Genomic DNA, 18,377 nt, shown 5'->3' on the forward strand with positions numbered 1-18,377 from the left:
GATGCTTATATCAGGGGTAAAAGGCTAATGGGCCAAATACTTACCTGTTTTTGTAAATAAAGGTTTATTGGGACACAAGCGTGTCTATTAGTTAAAATTGTGTATGGCGACTACCATGGATGGCAAAGTTCTATAATTGTGACAGAGACCATAAAGGTATCAAAGCCAAAAATATTTACTATCTGGCCCTTTGTAGAAAAAGTTTACTGATACCCTCACTGGAAGTTTTATCCCAAATGCAAAGACTCACATAACTGTAGCATCTTTAAAGTATTTATAGTTGTTACTGAACTTGTGCAATATGAGGTGTTGAATTTTTTGTCTCTCTCTTTTGTTTTTAATCAGTGCATCAGATGACCTCTAAATACCCAAAACTATCATTGGTGGAAGTCATTTTAAGTTAATGTGTCTTCTGCAAATAGTATTTGTTTCTTTCAAAAACAAAGTAAATGAGGGAGCACTCCTTTAGTGCTTTGTAGCATTCCACACAGGACTCAAATACAAGGCAACTCTTTGCTGAGGGATTTTCTTCTGTTTTGTGATTATGTCAGTGTTTTCATTGTATCTACATAATTGAATGCACAAAGCCCCACTGTCACAGGTTTAATCTCTGGCCTAGTAAAGGGTTTCTGCAGACCTTTCTTGGAAATTAATTAGCTGGAACTTGGAGTTGGGAAATTTCCTTTACAGTGTGTGCTGTTTATCTATGTACAAGTAAAAAAATAAAAATAAAAAAAATTACGTGGGACGATATTTAAAAAGACAAAGTTAATATTAACTAGCAGAAGGCATCTTAGATTTCACTTTGACCTTGGGGCAATTAGTTTTGTGACTATCATTTGGTGAAGTGCAACAAGGAGAATGTAGGGAAGGAAAAGAATAAGATTAATAGACAAGACAGAAACTGCTTTGATCAGTGGTCAGGTTCCTGGTAGTGGGTCCAACATATATATCCAACTCTTGGATTTTGAGGGAAATTTAGAAATACAAGTCTTATTCCTAAGGTATGTATAGTGGTAAGATAAACTCTATATGCCTATAGCGGAATTAAGTGAATGTTTTTGTCTGTTGATGTCCAACTATGTATGAAAGAAAAGGAGCAGCACTGTGTCCTCTCCTCCCTTCTTTTTATTCTGTTGAACAACAAACTTCGGTAGATATCATCCCTTGCTTTTTAAAATGTTAGAAATTTTAAAATCAGCTGAGTTTTTGCATTCTTTAAATATTTTATAACTGAAGAGTGGTGGTACAGAAAATTGGAAGGTGATTCTTAGTCTCTAGAATGATATAAACAGCCAAATTGACTTCAGCATATAGAAATCTAAGAATGGCCGTCTACAAAAGAAATTACTACTGTAATCCCATAACTAAGCCAGAATGGCTGCTGCTCCTTAAAATACAAGTTTTTGGTACCTAGAACTTTAGGTCATCTTCTGTAGCACTCCACTCTGGGTATTGATATACTTGCCTTCCCACCAATCTGTGTGATGCAAAGTAGGTTTAACTTTGCTTTTTGATATGAAACCATTTTGGACATTTCTTGCGTTTACCAAAGAGGCCCAGTCTTGTGCAACAAAGCATTGTGGATTTGGTAGTCCTCTGGAGTAAGGGAGTGGGGATCAGTGCACACTCACTTCTTGTGTTAAATGGATACAAAGAGAGCTGAGGAAGACGAAGAGAGATATCTGATAATTGATCACTAGGAGTAAAATATAGGAGCTTTATTGTTTGAACCAAAGTATCTGAACAGGGTCCTTTCCTGGATTACAAACGTGTGACTCTTTTACAGGAGAAAACGCTCACCTTGGTTCTGCTGATGGGCAACCCAAAGATTCTGGGCCCCTTCCTCAAGCGGAAAAGAAGCTCAAGTGTACAGTTGAAGGCTGTGATCGGACATTTGTGTGGCCAGCTCACTTCAAGTACCACCTCAAAACTCATCGGTGAGCAAATCTGAAATTCCATACTTGGAGCTAAAGAACATTGATGCTTTGAGAGGAACTTTCCCCACCCCTCCCCAATTGACAAATTAAAGGAAATCAGAGGCTCCAGCTCATTTGTGTCAAGATGTCTTCTGTTCCTTAATAGAAAGATCTGCATTGTCTCATTTACCTCTTTCTTGACAAATATTTAATAAGACATTTAGGACCTAAATGTCTTAGAGCGAGAGTTCTCAAATCTTACTATAAACATAATTTCTTAGAGAACTTTAAAAAAATAATAAGCCTGGGCCTCACCCCACACCTGTGAAGTCAGTATTCTAAGAAGGGCCTGGTATCTGCAGTTTTAGCAAACTTCAGGGAAGTCTGGATATGTCCAGCTTTGGGATTTACTGTCTGCCCTGAGAGTCTCAGTAGCCTTGACTTATCCTCTCTAGCAAAGAGCATTTTCAGGTCTTGTTGCTCATGGAATTTTTTTTTCTTTTCTTTTTTTTTTTTTGGCAGAAATGACCGCTCCTTCATCTGCCCTGCAGAAGGTTGTGGGAAAAGTTTCTACGTGCTGCAGAGGCTGAAGGTGCACATGAGGACCCACAATGGGGAGAAGCCCTTTATGTGCCCCGAGTCCAGCTGTGGTAAGCAGTTCACCACAGCTGGAAATCTGAAGAACCATCTGCGCATCCACACAGGTGTGTGCAACCCCAGTCCTCCCGTGGGTAGTCTGCTCGGCACAGTGCTTGCTTGCCTTGCCTTAGGAAAGGCTCTGAGGTGAAAATACAGAGGGGGCCAAAAAAAGGATACACATTTTAAGAAAGGAAAACTGTATTAAAATTGTAATACTCAGTATATACTGACAACAAAAGATGAATACAAGTCACATTTTCTTCTGCAATTACAAGAGGTGCTCAAAGTGGTTACCATCAGCGTCCAGACACTTCTGATTACGGCGAACTATTGCTTGAGCAACGTTGACCAAAGTGTCCACTTGTATACATTTTTTTGGCACCCTCGGTAGAAATGAAGGTCCAGGGTTGTTGCTAGAACTCTGAAGATGGAATTTCTTGTTTTCAAATGCCTCATGGTACTCTTCAGTTCGTTCAGTAACATTTTATTGAGCTCGCTCCAGTGTGTGAGGAACACACCGTGTTAATTTCTGCCTCTAGGAGCCTTGAGTATAGGAAGGGATATAAGACTGCTGATAACAATGGTGTGGTGAGATATGGACAAACTAAGTCTTTCCAAATATCTTTCAATGTTACACAGCTATAATTTGAGGTACAGTAACCATACAGAGTCCGTGCTAGGCACTGAATGGAATGAGGACATACAAAAGCTAAGATATAATCCATGACTTTGAGGAGTTTGCTTTCTTGTTAGAGCCTCACACCAAGAGAAACAGAATGTAGAAGTGAGTTGTGCTGGGTCAAACAGCATATTCATATTAAAGGAGCAAAGTAAAGGTACCCTGACTCTTAGTCTGAGAGTCTGAGGGTGACTTTCTAAGCCACTTGGCCCAGCATGTACTAAGTCTCTCGCCAGAGTTTAACCCTGAACTCAGACCACTGTCTTAGGACATGTAGCTATTCTTCCCTACTTCCTTTGTCTCTTCCTTGTTCATGCTTGCATTACTAAAATGACAGTAGGTACAACTAAAGCACATTTATAAAATAAGCCACATTTGTTCCAGTTGTGATTCCCTTTAGATCGACATTACCACTGGCTGTGTTTTAGGGCGGAATAACTCTGTTCTCAGCTCTTTCTTGAGAAGAGTAAACTGTATTTGCTTCAAGAAAGCAGTTTGAATAAGAGCACAAGAAAAACATCTAACTGAACAGATGAGGGAGCAGTAGAGCGCACCGCGCCTTGTTAGGTTCAGTGACCTTTTCATCCTTGTGCTGCTCGTCATGTTCGTAGCATCCGATCACCCCGAACCTGCTCTTACAATGCTTTCTTTTACATCCGAGTATGACCTGATTTTCTCTTTATCCTCACTCTCACTGGCTCTCCCTTGTTGATCTCCTGAGTTCACCAGTTGTAGAATTTCAGGCTTCTTTCATTTCATTCAGTGTGCCCTCTCACTGCAGTCGGAGGCCTTAATTTAATCACTTCTCCTGGATCTGTCTCAATAATTAATATAAAAATAAAAGTTAGCATTTATTGAAGCAATTTAATATGTACCAAGCACATACATACTATCTTGTTTAATTCTCAAGGTAACTTGATGCATTAGATAACCATATTTATTGATGAAGAAACAGAAGATTAGAGAGTTAAGTAACTTGCCCAACATTATGCATCTAGGAAATGGCAAAGTGGCCAATTTCAGTGGCTTACCATGAGGGCTACTATGTGCCAGGCATTTTGCTGAATATTTTACTTGTATTATTTCATCAAAAATCTTTTGAAATCATACTATGTTCATTTTATAGATAAAAAACTGATTCTTGGAGAGATTAAATAGCTTCCCCATACTAAGAAGTGGTAGTTAGAGGGTTTGAACTCAGGATTAAGTGACTCATGCTCTTAACCACCAGGCAGCATTGCCTTTAAACCTCCTCTTCTCCTCCTGTGTCACTTGTCTCAGTTTCCAAATAGGGAGGCCGTATCACCTAGACCGGCTGGATGCGGAGATTCATACTAGATTCTGATGCGTTGCTTTCTAAATCCTCTTTTTCTAAGGTTCTTTAGTTCCCCTTGTTAAACATTTAACCTTATCTATTACTAGAATTTTCAGTTTTTCTGACATTTTATCATATATACGACTATATTCATTCATTCACCTTTTTGAGCGCCTAGCATTTTGGGGTAGGTGTAAGTATACAAATATGCTTTCAAAAAAGTTACAGATCACTGGAATGTCAAACATTTAACGGTGTGGTACAGTCTAAAAGAACAGAATGATCTAGAGCAGTGCTGCTTCCTTCTTCAAGGCCCAGCTCCTGTGTTGTCACCATGCCAGCCTCACTTGCTGAGTAGGACAGTGTTACTCTTCTTACACTCTGACACCAAATGGGTGGGGTTATTCCCCACACCAAGCAATTCTGCAGCACCAACTGGGTATTCTACAATTTAACTCAGTTCTGACACTCTCTACCTGAAGATCGTGTCAGCTCCCACAGGTTGAGGGCTCTGTCCCACAGCACTGCCCCCACCCTCCTTCAGGTACCAATCGCCAGTAGTAGGTCCCCAGGTTACCACAACTTCTCCCCAGTTTGGCTACAAATTGGATGTTTACATGATCCCCACCCCAACTCCTTTGGGTTTGATTATTTGTGAGAAGAGCTCACAGAACTCAGGGAAACACTTATGTTTGTCAGTTTGTTATACAATAAAGGATGTGATAAAGGATACAAATGAACAGCCAGATGAAGAGAAGAATGGAGTGAGGTCTGGAAGGGTCCTAAGAATAGGAAGTTCTGACCCCATGGAGTTGTGAGGTGTGTCACCTTCCCAGCACCTCCATGTGTTTCCCAACCCAGAAGCTCTCTGAAACGTCCTTTTGAGGTTTATCACAGAGGCATGATTCATCACAACCCCATTTCTAGTCCCTTTCCCCTCTCTGGAGAATGGGGGGGGTGGTGGCTGAAAATCCCAAGCTTCCAGTCATGGCTTGATCTTTCTGGTGACCAGCCCCCATCCAGGAACCCACGGAGGAGTCACCTCATTTGAACAAAACATTGCTATCACCCAGGAAATTCAAAGGGATCTAAGAACTCTGTGTCAGGAACCAGGATCAAAGGAAGCTCCTAACACCCCTATGGACAAGCATTGTGAATGCCTTGCCCTGGACATTCTCAGCTTGCAGGCTCTGCTTATCCTGTTCCTTATGCCTAAAATTCCCTTCCATCCTTGTTATCTTTTGAGACCAGTTTAAATTCTGCTTCTTTAAAAATAAATGACAACAGTCAGAATTCCTCACCTTTCTAAATGCTTATAGCTCTTTTTTGTACCAAGAATTTATACTTATAAATACGTTTATCTCTCTCACAATAGTCTTAGAGGATAGAGACTGCATCTGATTTTTTTTCACATTTTATTTAGAAACAATTATAGACTTACGGGAAGTTGCAAAAAATAGTACAAGGAGTTCAGTGTGTGCTACACCCAGCTTCCCCACAAAGCAGTATCTTGTAGCCATAGTCCAGTATCAAAACCAGAAAGTTAGCAGCACTGTCAGTCTACAGGCCCTATTCAGGTTTTACCATGCGTCTTTGGTTTTTTCTTTTTTAATATCAGCATTTTCTCTTTTCTTTTTTTTCTTAATTTTATTGGGGAATATTGGGAACAGTGTGTTTCTCCAGGGCCCATCAGCTCCAAGTCGTTGTCCTTCAGTCTAGTTGTGGAGGGCGCAGCTCAGCTCCAAGTCCAGTTGCTCCAGTTGCAGGGGGCGCAGCCCACCATCCCATGCGGGAATTGAACTGGCAACCTTGTTGCTGAGAGCTTGCCAACTGAGCCATCCTGCCGCCCTGCGTTTTTAATTTTTAAAATAACAAAGTAATATTGTAGAAAAAAATTACAGGAAAGCACAAAGAAGAAAATAAATCATTCATAATACTACTATTAAGATACCGACTTTTAACATATTGTTACAGATTTTTCTGTGTACCTGTAAAAATAGTAAACACATGTTTGTTTTGCTTATTATAACCTTTAAAAACCTATCTTTAAATGGATGTAGAAACTGATTCTTAAAGAGAATTGAGGGGTGGTCGGTTAGCTCAGTTGGTTAGAGCGTGGTGCTAATAACACCAACTTTGCTGGTTCAATCGCTGCATGGGCCACTGTGAGCCAGCTACACCTTCCTTAAAAAAAAAAAAAAAAAAATTGATATAAGGTAAAAATCTTGGCAACGTATATACTGTTAATCTTGACATCCTCAGAGGGGATGGGGTCACTGAAGAAGGTAGGTCAGTACAATGGGGGTCAGCTCTTGAGCCAGGAGAGGGAAGGAAGTATGATGCTCAGAGGCAGCCACTCCTAGAGAAAAGGGCAGGGCTGTCTGGTGGGCTGTATACTAGGCAAGCATTGAGAGGGGACATTTGCTAGATAGCCCAGTTGAAATTATGTAGCATGAATTCAAGACATTGGGTAAATAATTGGAAATAGAGTAAGATTGATGGGAAAAGAGAGTGATAGTCAGTTCATCAGGAGACTGAGTCTTTATCTCATTTTCTGTTTCTAGGAGAGAAGCCTTTCCTTTGTGAAGCCCAAGGATGTGGCCGTTCCTTTGCTGAGTATTCGAGCCTCCGCAAACATTTGGTGGTTCACTCAGGTACTGGAACCTGTGGCTTTCATAGATTTCAGAGAAGGTGGCGAGCCAGGAGGGTAGAAGGGTGAGGGAGTGGTGTAAAGAAATCTAAAAAGAGACAAACTGTTCACCACGAAGCTTCCTCTTTATCATCACAGAAATCAGACATCAAAGCCCTCGATAAGTGCATTCAAAGAGTCATATATCAGGGGGAAGAATCTAATTGTTATTATTTTCAGCTGAGCCGTTGAACTGCTTTCTAACCCAGACATTTTTCTGAGGAGATCAGCAAATTTATTTGGCACTATGTTGGGTTCCTTATAAGCTCTGTGAGGTATGGGCGATGGAGGTTAATTCAGAGCAAGACAGAAGTGAACTCAACGTAGCGAGATCCTAGAGTGGAATCAGGTTTAAGTAGCTACATGAGAAGCAAAGGGAAATCAGAACAGGAGTGGAAGAGAAGGAACTAGAAGTTATGACAGCAGGGCAATTCAGTGGGTGCAAAGGAGTTGGAGAGATGTAATCAATCAGGGATGTGAATTTCACAGTTGAGATCCTAAAGGTGGAACAGTTTTTAAATGATGACACGCTTTAAGCAGAGGTGGCAAACTGATAGCCTGTAGGTTAGCTGTGCTTTGCTTGGCTTATAGAGTGTTCTTATTTTACTTTATATCATTATGTCAAAAATACATAAAGTAGGGAAAATAAACATTTTCTTATATAACAACAATGCTATTATTTATCAAAATTAACAGTAATTCCTTGGTTTTCTCATACTCAGGCCGTGTTTAGTTTTTTTCCATTTCTCAAAAATGTCTCTTAAAGTGGGTTAGTTTAAATTAGGATCCAACAAGGTCCATTCCTGCACTTGGTTAGTAAGTCTTCTTGAATCTCAACCTGTCTGCACTCACTTTTGTTTCATGCCATAGACTTGTTACACAACAGAATCAGACAGGTCCTGTAGAATGTCCCACACTCTGGATTTGTTGGTTTGCTTTTGTGTCATTTAACGTGTTCCCCCATATTTCTTATATATGGAAGTAAGCCCTAAAAGCTGTAAGGTAAAGGTTCAAGGATATGTTATAGGTGGTTCTGTGTGCTTCATTTTGTACTGCATCAGGAGGCACACAGTGGTGGGTTGTCAGAATTGATCAGGGTTCAGGTGGTAACAGGCTGATCCTCACGTTGTAAAGCTCCCTGGCATCCTTCAGCCTTATGGTTTCATCTCTGAATGATGCCTGAATCTGTTATTTTCTTAGGATTGTAAAATGGTGGTTTTTCTGATTCTGTTATTCCATTCATACTTACTAGCTGGAATTCTTCTGTACAATGAATTTCTTCTCTATCAACTAGAGCTATTTGGTAATCTGTACAGGAAAGACAGGATAAATATGTAAATCTTTTCTTGTGAGTTTTCAGAGTAAGAAATTGGTACTGTGGTTACTTCTAGTAGTTTCAGATAAGTGACCTTTTCATTGCTTTTTCTCTCATTAGTATTAGTTTGAATTCATGGGTTTCAATACAGTCACTGTATTCCCCACTTTGCTACCAAATCACATCTCATATGACTCATTTTTCTCATTTAGCTTTGTCCACACTGCTCTTCATATTTCAATCTATTGCAGTTATTTTTTAACAGCCTTTTGATGTGTAATGCATATATCGGTAAAGTCACCCATTGTAAGTGTACAAATCGGTGATTTTGAGGAAATATAGAGAATTGTACAGTCATCACCATAATCCAATTTTAGAACACTTCTATCACACCAGAAAGTTCCTTTGTGCCCCTTTGCTGTCAGTTCCTACTCCCACCCCCAGATCCAGGCAGCCACCTGTAAGCTATCTGTTTCGATCGATTTGCCTTTTCTGAAAATTTTCTGGCCATTTCACTTACTTTGGTTAGTTACTACTGGTCCCCTGTAGAGTTTTTGACACCTGTTGTAAGTGTGGTTGTCTGCGTAGGTGGGATGGAGACTGTGCATGTTGGACTTGAGGACAGTTCAGGTCATTGTGTAGACGACCCACCATTGTGAATGATGAAGACTGTGAGAGTGGTGGCAGGAAGTAGGATAAGGGGATATTTTGGACCCAGGGTTGGAATCCTGGAAGACGGTGCATATCCTAAACATTCATGGAAGGCTCTATCTGAAACGGGAAGTAAATATTGTGTGTGGCTGTCAGGGTCTTATACAAAAGATGTTGTTTTGTGAAGGTAGCAGTGCAGTGGGTCTGGGAAGGACAGGGGCTGGGAACAGTACGCATGCTAAGCCTTCCTGATGCACTTCGCCCTCTGTACGGAAGTTTGAAAGGCTGGGAGGAGGTGGGGAGTACGAGGATAGCAGCCTCTTAGGGTTAGTTAAACATTCTCTGGGCTCCTCCGTCTGGGCCTTGAGTTCATTCTCTTGCTGTCAGAAATGCACCTTGTCTTTTGACTCCTCTGTCTTCACCTGGTCCCTGTTTCAGGAGAGAAACCTCATCAGTGTCAAGTCTGTGGGAAGACCTTCTCTCAAAGTGGGAGCAGGAACGTGCACATGAGAAAGCATCACTTGCAGATGGGAGCAGCTAGGAGTCAAGAGCAGGAGCAAACTGGTGAGGAGAGTGGGATAGTGGAGGGCTGGATGTGCTGGGTCAGAAAGCCAGATAACTGGCCTGCCTGCTTGCCAGGAAACTGGATGATTCTGTTTTGGGTAGACACCTGGTCTCATTTGATGGGCGAGTGGTTTCGAAACGTAGCTATACAAGTAAAATCATCTGCAAGGTTTTAAAACACATACATTCATATTACATGTCCACTCCGCCTGACCCAAACAAAACAAACCTCATAAGTGAGGTTATTTAGGAGTAAGATCCCAGAATTTGTAGTTTTAAAAGTTCCTGGATGAGTTTGATGGTAACTAGTGTTGATCCATGAACCAGCATTTGAGTATCACTGTGATAAAGATTTCTGTGACTAGAGTTGAAACATTTTTTACTTATTAATCATGATTCCCTTTTTACTCTAACTTAAATTTGATAACTCTTATTATTACTCCTTTTCTATGTCTTTCTGTGATCAATTATTTCACTTCAGATACTCCTTTCTAAGGATCCACCCATCCCATTTCATTTGCTAATTATCCAGATGCTGATCACAAGCAAAGATGTTTATCCAAGAGGCTCAACCCTTCCTTTCTAGGATTATCCTTGCTTCCTAAAAGTAGGTGAAACAGGAGGTGGTATAGAAGACACAGGTTAACTGCTAGTTCTGAAGGAAAAGGCCAGCTTCCTGTGAAAGAAAATGGGACCAGGCACAGCCTTGACTGCTGTATGTCTCTCACATCCTGTTCTCTGTGCAGCTGAGCCACTAATGGGCAGTAGTTTGCTTGAAGAGGCTTCAGTACCCAGTAAAAACCTGGTGTCTATGAATTCCCAGCCCAGCCTTGATGGAGAGCCCTTGAACCTACCAAATACCAATTCTATCCTAGGAGTTGATGATGGTAAGAATTTCAACTCTCCTTTATTTTGGGAAAATGGGCTACAACTAGGGAGTAAGGAAGTGGGTTGTCTCCAAATTGGAGGTTTTAATGAATTTCCTTTCTTGTGAGTAGCTGTGGTATGATTGCGTAGCCTTTGTGTTCTTTGTCTCTGGGGTGGATACGTGAATTTGTTTAAAAAGAAAAAAAATCATTGAAAAGATGATTAAAAAAAGAATAAAGAGAAAAATTTTAAAGAATAATCTTAGCATCCTAGCCCAACTCTTTCTATCTTTCCTGTTGCAGTTATGGAAGAACTTAACTTTTAAAACATTTAAACAGAACATAACCAGGTTTTACAGAGGAGATATAAAGCAATTTCTCCATACCTTCAAAAAGCCATATCTTCTGGAGAAAATAAAGGGCTCTCTAGGAAACAGTTGCTCCTCTCTGGTATAGAAATTTCACCCAAGTTACACAGGCCAGGCCCTCTTCTCTGAAAAACTTAACAGGTGAGGTCAGCATGCATTTATTCAGTGCCTGGCACCATGGGAAAGATAAAAGTAGACGACAGGGACCTCAAAATTAGTTGAGAAGCCAAAACTTACATATGGGAAACAACATTGAGTGAATAGAAGATAGTATATAAGCAAATGTTAAATTACATGGTGTAGTCTGGAAGAGCAGTGCAAATTAAAAAGCCCCTAGAAGAAACTTGTAATATATTTGAGGACTAAGTAGTTTATGTATAAACTATTTCCAGAAGATCTTCATGGTGATCCCACTGATAAACATTTAATAAGTTTGAGATCTATGTGTTAGTTACTCGTCCCCTACTCAGTTTGGGGCATAAGTGGCCATATTTCTGTAGCTCACATATGGAACCACCTAGGTCCAGAGTGTGCTCCACGATAAGCCTCATGTGTCATGAATGATAACTAGTGGTTAAGTGAAGCATGAGGCACAGAAACTGTGGAGCTACTTGCCAGCCTTAAGGAAGAAAGTAGCAAGGGAGGAAGGACACTGGGTAGGAACTTTGAAGCTAGGTTTAAGTTCTTGCCCTGCGTGTATTGTGCTATTTGTATCATTAGTGACTGCTTTAAGGGTTGGCTCTGGTTTCCTGATAGGCCTGCCTAAGCAACTTTTACCATTTCACACACAGGTTTAATCCAGGGAACAGTGCTAAAGCCACATTACTCCAAATTGGAATATTGACAAATGGTCAGCTCCTCTATCAAGATTTTTTACCTTTTCTTCCCATCTCCCTTTTGTAACACTTTCCAAATTCATGGATAATGATTATCAGATAGGAATTAATTTGGAAGAAATACAGGAACGTGGGACTCAGTTTTTCAGGGAATAGTTTTTAGAGTTCTTAGTAAGAGGCTTGATAATGCAGGTAGGTATATCTGTGAATTCACTTTTCGTTGAAACGTTTTTCTGCTGTTTCACAGAGGTGCTTGCTGAAGGATCCCCACGTCCCCTGTCCTCAGTGCCTGATGTGACACATCACTTGGTGACCATGCAGTCAGGGAGGCAGTCATATGAGGTTTCTGTCTTAACTGCCGTCAATCCGCAAGAGGTAAAACTGTCTCTTGCCTTTACGTTGTTCCTGTGGACTAATGTGGAAAGTGATTGGGAATCTAGTTTAGAGGATCTGAAAAATTCTCCAATTTTAATTTATCTGCCTCACTATGAGATGAGTTTGCAGCTTTTATTTTATAAAGAAAATGACATTCTGGGACAAAGTGGTCTTTGAGCAAAAAAGGTAGTGACAAAATCATAAGAAACAGACAAACCATTGTCCATTTTGCTAGGGCCCTAGGTCTGGGAGATACCAGGATGAACCAACTGGGCATGTAGAAAAGTGTTCACTAGCTTATTGAATGAGAACCATCATCTAAATCAAAGATGGATTTTAGGTTGATTCTAAGTCCTCACAATTCTATGGTCTTGGCTCTGACCCAGAAAACAATGAAAACCATCAGGCTTCTAGAATCTTGGATATTTATAGGCCTTTTGTCATAGGAGTGGATGACTTCATCATGAGTTCATTTCATATGCATAAGCTTTTGCTAAAACTTTGTGTGTCCTGGATCACTTCGGTTTTATAGTATATTTCAGTGCTCTCCCATCTTTCCCCCCTTCCTTTCATTATAACTTTGTATCACAATCAGCTATTATAGCATTCAAATGACTCTGCATCTGCCATTGAATATTCTCAGTTATTCTATGGTATTTCTGGGGATACCCAGGATCACAGGCCTCTGGGCATGCGTGTTCATGTTCCTGCCAGGACCTTTCCTTGTGTTCATTGTTGCCTGAGTCGTGCTGATGTTAGATTGAAAGTGTTTTGCTATTGGCATCCATTGGAAGAACTAGGAAAGATCACCCAGAGCAAAGATGTGTCATTAGAGACCAAGGCTAAGATCATCCACACCCTCATATTCCTAGTTACTATGTACAAATGCAAAAGATAGATAGTGAAGAAAGCTGGTAGGGAAAAATGGATTCATCTGAAATACAGTGTTGGAGGAGAACTCTACGAATACGCTGGACCACCAGAAAGATGAACAGATGAGTCCTAGAGCAAATTAAGCCTGAAACATCACTGGAGGCAAAAATGACAAAACTGAAGCTGTCCTACTTTGGGTGCATCATGAGAAGGCAGGTTCTTTGGAAAAGACAGCAATGCTGGGGAAATAGAAGGCAGCAGGAAAAGAGGGAGACCGCATAGGAGATGGATGGACTCCATCAAAGAAGCCATAGGCATGAGGGGCTGAGCAGGGCTGTTGAGGACAGGACACTGGACACCACTCATTCATGGGGTCGCCAGGAGTCGGAGCCGACTCAAGGGCAGGTAACACACACATCCATTGGTTTTTTTTCCTAAGTTACCTTCCCCTGGTTACTACTTTGGAACATGCCTCACCCTTGGAGCTTTCCTCTGTTTTTTCCCCTCTTCATTTATCTATTTAAAATTTTTTATTATGGAAGTTTTCAATGAGTATAGTGAGAGAGAATAGTATGATAAGCAACACCTATCACCCAGCTTGAACAACTAACTCTTCATCATGTTATTTTCTCTGTCTCCTTCTAGTTTTTGTCATTGCAGTTTTGTTTATGAGGAGTATTTAAAAGCAAATCATAGACGTATCATTTCATCTGTAAATGTTTCAGTATATACCTCTAACAGATAAGGACTTTTTTCATAATTATATCACACCCAACAAAATTAACAATAATTTATTGATATCCTCTAATACTTAGTCTGTGTTCTGTTCTTTTTCTCAAAAATGTCTTTTTATGGTTGGTTGGCTTGAATTTTGAATTAGGATTCAAACAAGGCCCATTCATAGCATTTGGTTAATAATTCTTAATACTTTTTATAGCAGTCCTTTTTCCTTTCCCCCCCTAGTATTTAAGGAATTGGGTTATTTGTCCCATAGAATTTCGCACATTCTGGTTTTGACCAATTGACTTTTTTTGTTGTTTACAATATATGTTTCTCTCCACAGATTTCCTAAAAGCTTGTAATTACAGATAGAGGCCTAATTAGATTCATGTTTGTTTGTTTTTTTTTCCTTCCTCCCTTGGCAAGACTATTTCGTAGGTGGTACTTGTTTCCTCTTACATCTCATTGGGAGACACATGATACTCAGTTTTCTCCTTACTGATCTTAAGATTGACCAGTAGGTTTTGGTAACCATTACTGATCATGGTTTACATCTATTTTTTCATTAGGGCTTACAAAACGGTGCTATCCCAATTCTCTTTTTCCCTCTGCTTTTGTTAACTGTTATCCTTCTATAAAGGAAATACTTTTCCTCATCAACTATTGGGTTGCTCTGAAAGTCAGTTCAGTCATCTTCTCTTTTACCTGGTACAAATTACGATCCTGACAGACTAGTCCATAACACTCAACCTCCTCTTTTTTTATATTTGAAACCTTGGAGCTTTTCTCTCCTACACTACTAAATACTCTTTTTAAAAATTTAAGCACTCCAAGTTACCCCAAATAAATACCAGATGTATAAAAGCTTAATTCAGTCAACATATGCTATGTACCTAATATGTGTGAGGCACTGTGCTGGGTCCTAGTTATGCAGTAGCAAAGAAAATAGTCTGCGCCTCAAAGAGCTTACTGAGTTAGGACCTCCATCTTTTATAACTCCATAACTAGGTAAATAGTGCCCCTGAAGTGGTGCTGTACAGAGAAGTTAAAATGGGAAAGTTAGAAGTTAGAATTGCCAGATCAATAATAAACTGGCAATTTTTGTATGGTGTAGTAAGTGTTAGTCTTGGAGGAAGTCAGGGAATACGTTTTAGAGTTGAAGTTGAGACCTGATGAATAGCGATCATCTTGATGGACAAGTGGGAGGGATTGGAAGAAAATAACAGGCATAAAGGTAGCAATGTGTACAAAGGCAGAAGGTGGGAGGAAGCAGGGCATGTCAATGGAACCACAATGTGTTGTATGTGATGGGACGTGGAATGGAGAGATGGGCATGGAATGGAAAAACGAGATCAGGAAAGATAAGCTGGTCCCTTTCTTGAAGGGCCTTATAGGACATGATTTTGACCATACTGGGGAGCCACAGTATGGTTTTAAGCGGGATAAGACATGGTCAGATTTGTGTATGCAGAAAGTCCAGTAATAGTGCGTTTATTCTCTTGAGCCTAGGCACATAGTTCTTGGAATTGACTTCAGAGGGTCCTTGTCTAGATAATGCCCACTTACAGCCTCAGGCAGACACAGTAACATAGGCCACCTGAAAAAAAAAAAGAAAGAAAACTCAGCCTTCATCCCAGGAGGACAGTAAGAGCATACAGGCCCTAAGTACCTAGTTTCATAATGGAAGCCCTATTTAATAGAAAAATATAAACAAAGTAGAAAGTGCTAACCTTAGATATAGCTAAAAATCCTGCACTATCACTTTTTCCTCCTGATTCCTTGTGTATTTATAAACACTCCCTTGGTCTGAACCTCACTTCTTTTTGTGTTTCTTTCGCTGTTACCATTATTATCTTTTATCACATGCATTTTCACTGCTCAGCCCCTCCTTTTTCTTCTCAAAGTAGGCTGATCACATCCTCCAATACCTTCATTGTTGTCAAGCTGCAAGCCCCTCGAGGCTCTAGTTTGTCCTTTTCCTTATCCAAGGTCTAGATACTAACTGACCATTCCTCCAGTCAGTGAGGAATGTTGATTCCTTAGGGATTCTCAGATGCCAGAAAAGGAGAAGGCTATTTGCAACCCTTAAAACAACACATGCCCTTTCCAAATTCTATTTTTGGCAATCACTGTGCATTATAAATCAGACCTGTAAGAATCTACTGATGCACTTCTAGTTGGACTCCTGTAAATATGCTCTCAATATAAAAATAACTTATTAAGAATATCAGAGAATAACCAAATCAAGTGTCAGAAATTATGGGAAATATATGAAAACTACATCTCATTCAGATGGTTCATATTGGACAATTTCTATTTTTTCTCAGTATTGCCAGGTCTCCCAAGAATCAGAGGACTCATTGTGCAGGCCCACTGGGACCCCAGGGCTTTTGGACCTCCTGCCAACTACAGGTCATCCCACATGGGGTTCCATGTCACATTAAGTTCACATTCTTGAACTCAAGGATCAGTATAAGTGATTGCTAGCTAGCTTGACTATATCTTAGAATGTTTCCCGAGGAAAACAAATTACAAATTCTGTGACAGTTCTCACAAAGTGCTATTGCTAAATTTGAGTGCAAACATCTGGATCTTGACCTGGATTAAAATCATACCATTCTTACATCCTTACCATACAGCATCAGATGAAATCTGTAGTTTATTTAAATTTTAAATTTCTTTAAATTCCGTATTAAATTTTGTGTAAATTACCTTCATCCAATCTAAGATCACCAAGTAAATACATCTCTAGCTCGAGAATTAATCTGATTAATTTCATAAGCCCAATTTCATTCTGAATTTCACTGTATTATTCATGTCTCGTTTCCTTTTCATAATAAAATGGAACCCAGTTTCATCAATTGTACAAAACTGCCTTTCAGCAGAAGCTTGAGTGTAGTGTAGAATGTCTGTGTTAGCTGCCATCCTATTGGGCTCTCTCAGGCTTGTCTCCCTTCATCACAGGAAACGTATTTGGTTAAGCCTGGGGAATCCCTGCATTTCTTTGAAGTGGGTTCTAGCTCTCATATAGAACTCTTTGGGAATAGTAGCCTCTCGTTCCTTTTACTTCTACTTGAACCTGCAGTCTGTACTTGGGCTAACACTGACATAAGTTTTTTGTTCCACCATTTCTGATTTTCCTGTAAGTTGTAGATGCCTCCATCCCTGACTAGTGAATATGTGACTACACAAACAAGTTTGGTTTATAGACTCAGGATATTTTATTGCCATATTGAAAATGACAGCATCATGAAGTGTCCAAGTGCTGTCTCAAGGCCAGTGTGTGAATGAAATCTATCAGTCTACACATGCCTCTTGCTTTGGAACTAGATATCCTTGACTCACCCCTGCAGCACATTCCCCACTCCCACTCATAAACCTTTTACTTAATATGAATCTTTTTCCTTTTATTCAGTGGTAGCCTATTCCAGATTTCATTTTACTCTTTTACAGTTACTAAACCAAGGGGATTTAACTGAAAGACGGACATGAACTTGGGTGCTGACTCTTGGAAGAGCAGCTCTGTCTGATCCCAGAGTGCATACAGTGCTTTTGGCTCACAGTCTGCCAGAACCAAAACGAATCTGTGAACGACGAGACCCTGCTTTTTCCTCTGTCCATCTTGCCTGGCGTAAAGATGAACGCAGGAGAGCTTCTCTTCAGACTACCATCTAATCCAGACAAAGAAGAAAGCAGTGAATGTGAGCTGGGTAACGGTACCTACCTCTCTTCCCAATGCTAAAATTTGGGATGGACTTCTCCCAGAAGTGAGTTTGATTATGTCTTGGCTGAAGTTTCTCAGTATGACTGTTGAGAGGAGGTTTTCCTTTGAAGAGCTTTCATCCCAGACTCGGCTGTCTTTTCAAATGGAGGGACTAAGTCCTGCCACCAACCATAAAACTTCTCCAAGAAGTTGAGCTTTCAAGATGCCTTGTTGCTTTGAAGAAGGGAGTGATGTCAGTTCTGTTGTGACATTCTCTCTTCAGCAACCTGAGTAAGAAACTCTCCTCCACTGGGCTGCAAAACAATAAATTACTTGAATCCCTCCTTGGCCCAGGCTGAGGTACTATCTTGTTCCATACACCACTACTTGGTCACTTTGCTTTGTTTATGGAACATACAGTAGCATGTGAAAAAGTTTTGGTTTTTTTTTTTAAGTTAAAAAATCACATGATTCAGAGCTTCAGTTTTCCCTTTAAATAAATGAACAGCCCAGTCAGTTCTTTGGCTCCTTGTTTTGGATAAAATTTGTTTTCATAGAGAGGAGATTAAGAAAGTTGAGTCTTTCCCTTTAAAATAAGGTACTGATTTACCCTTAGGATCCCATGCAGGTGAAACTGAACTCAGGAGTCTTGGGGGAACATGACACGAACATCCTCATCTCTTAATTAGCAAACCCAGGTGGTAGTTATCAGAGTATCAGTGTGTCATCACCAGCAGGGACCATGTCTGAGTCTGGAAAGTTGGCAGTAAGAACAGACACTTTTGAATTTTCCAGAAAGTTAAGAAAAAAAAGAGAAAGATGCTTCTGTTAGAGTAGGCACTCTTGCTATCATCCTGTCTACAGC

At 40.2% G+C, this 18,377-nt stretch overlaps 1 protein-coding gene across 8 annotated transcripts in view; it reads left to right on the plus strand.

The window, feature by feature from the left end:
- Window positions 1–18,028, plus strand: part of ZNF410 (zinc finger protein 410) — a 36,443-nt gene extending 18,415 nt beyond the window's left edge. For 3 of the 8 annotated variants that reach the window (XM_088797398.1, XM_019733446.3, XM_074327222.2), the window contains 8 exons: window positions 1,790–1,940; window positions 2,442–2,623; window positions 7,117–7,206; window positions 9,646–9,771; window positions 10,518–10,658; window positions 12,089–12,216; window positions 16,137–16,221; window positions 17,263–18,028. In XM_088797398.1, coding sequence (XP_088653524.1) covers window positions 1,790–1,940; window positions 2,442–2,623; window positions 7,117–7,206; window positions 9,646–9,771; window positions 10,518–10,658; window positions 12,089–12,216; window positions 16,137–16,221; window positions 17,263–17,288 — 929 coding nt within the window. In that variant the 3' untranslated portion in view covers window positions 17,289–18,028. Of the gene's footprint in view, window positions 1–1,789; window positions 1,941–2,441; window positions 2,624–7,116; window positions 7,207–9,645; window positions 9,772–10,517; window positions 10,659–10,940; window positions 11,147–12,088; window positions 12,217–16,136; window positions 16,222–17,262 lie in introns of all 8 variants that reach the window. The other 5 variants (XM_074327223.2, XM_019733448.3, XM_074327224.2 and 2 more) reach the window with 2 other exon arrangements.
- The last annotated feature ends 349 nt before the right edge of the window (window positions 18,029–18,377 follow it).

This window comes from Rhinolophus sinicus, chromosome 3 (assembly GCF_057876585.1).
Source record: "Rhinolophus sinicus isolate RSI-liver-muscle chromosome 3, RSI-T2T, whole genome shotgun sequence".
Lineage (NCBI taxonomy): Eukaryota > Metazoa > Chordata > Mammalia > Chiroptera > Rhinolophidae > Rhinolophus > Rhinolophus sinicus.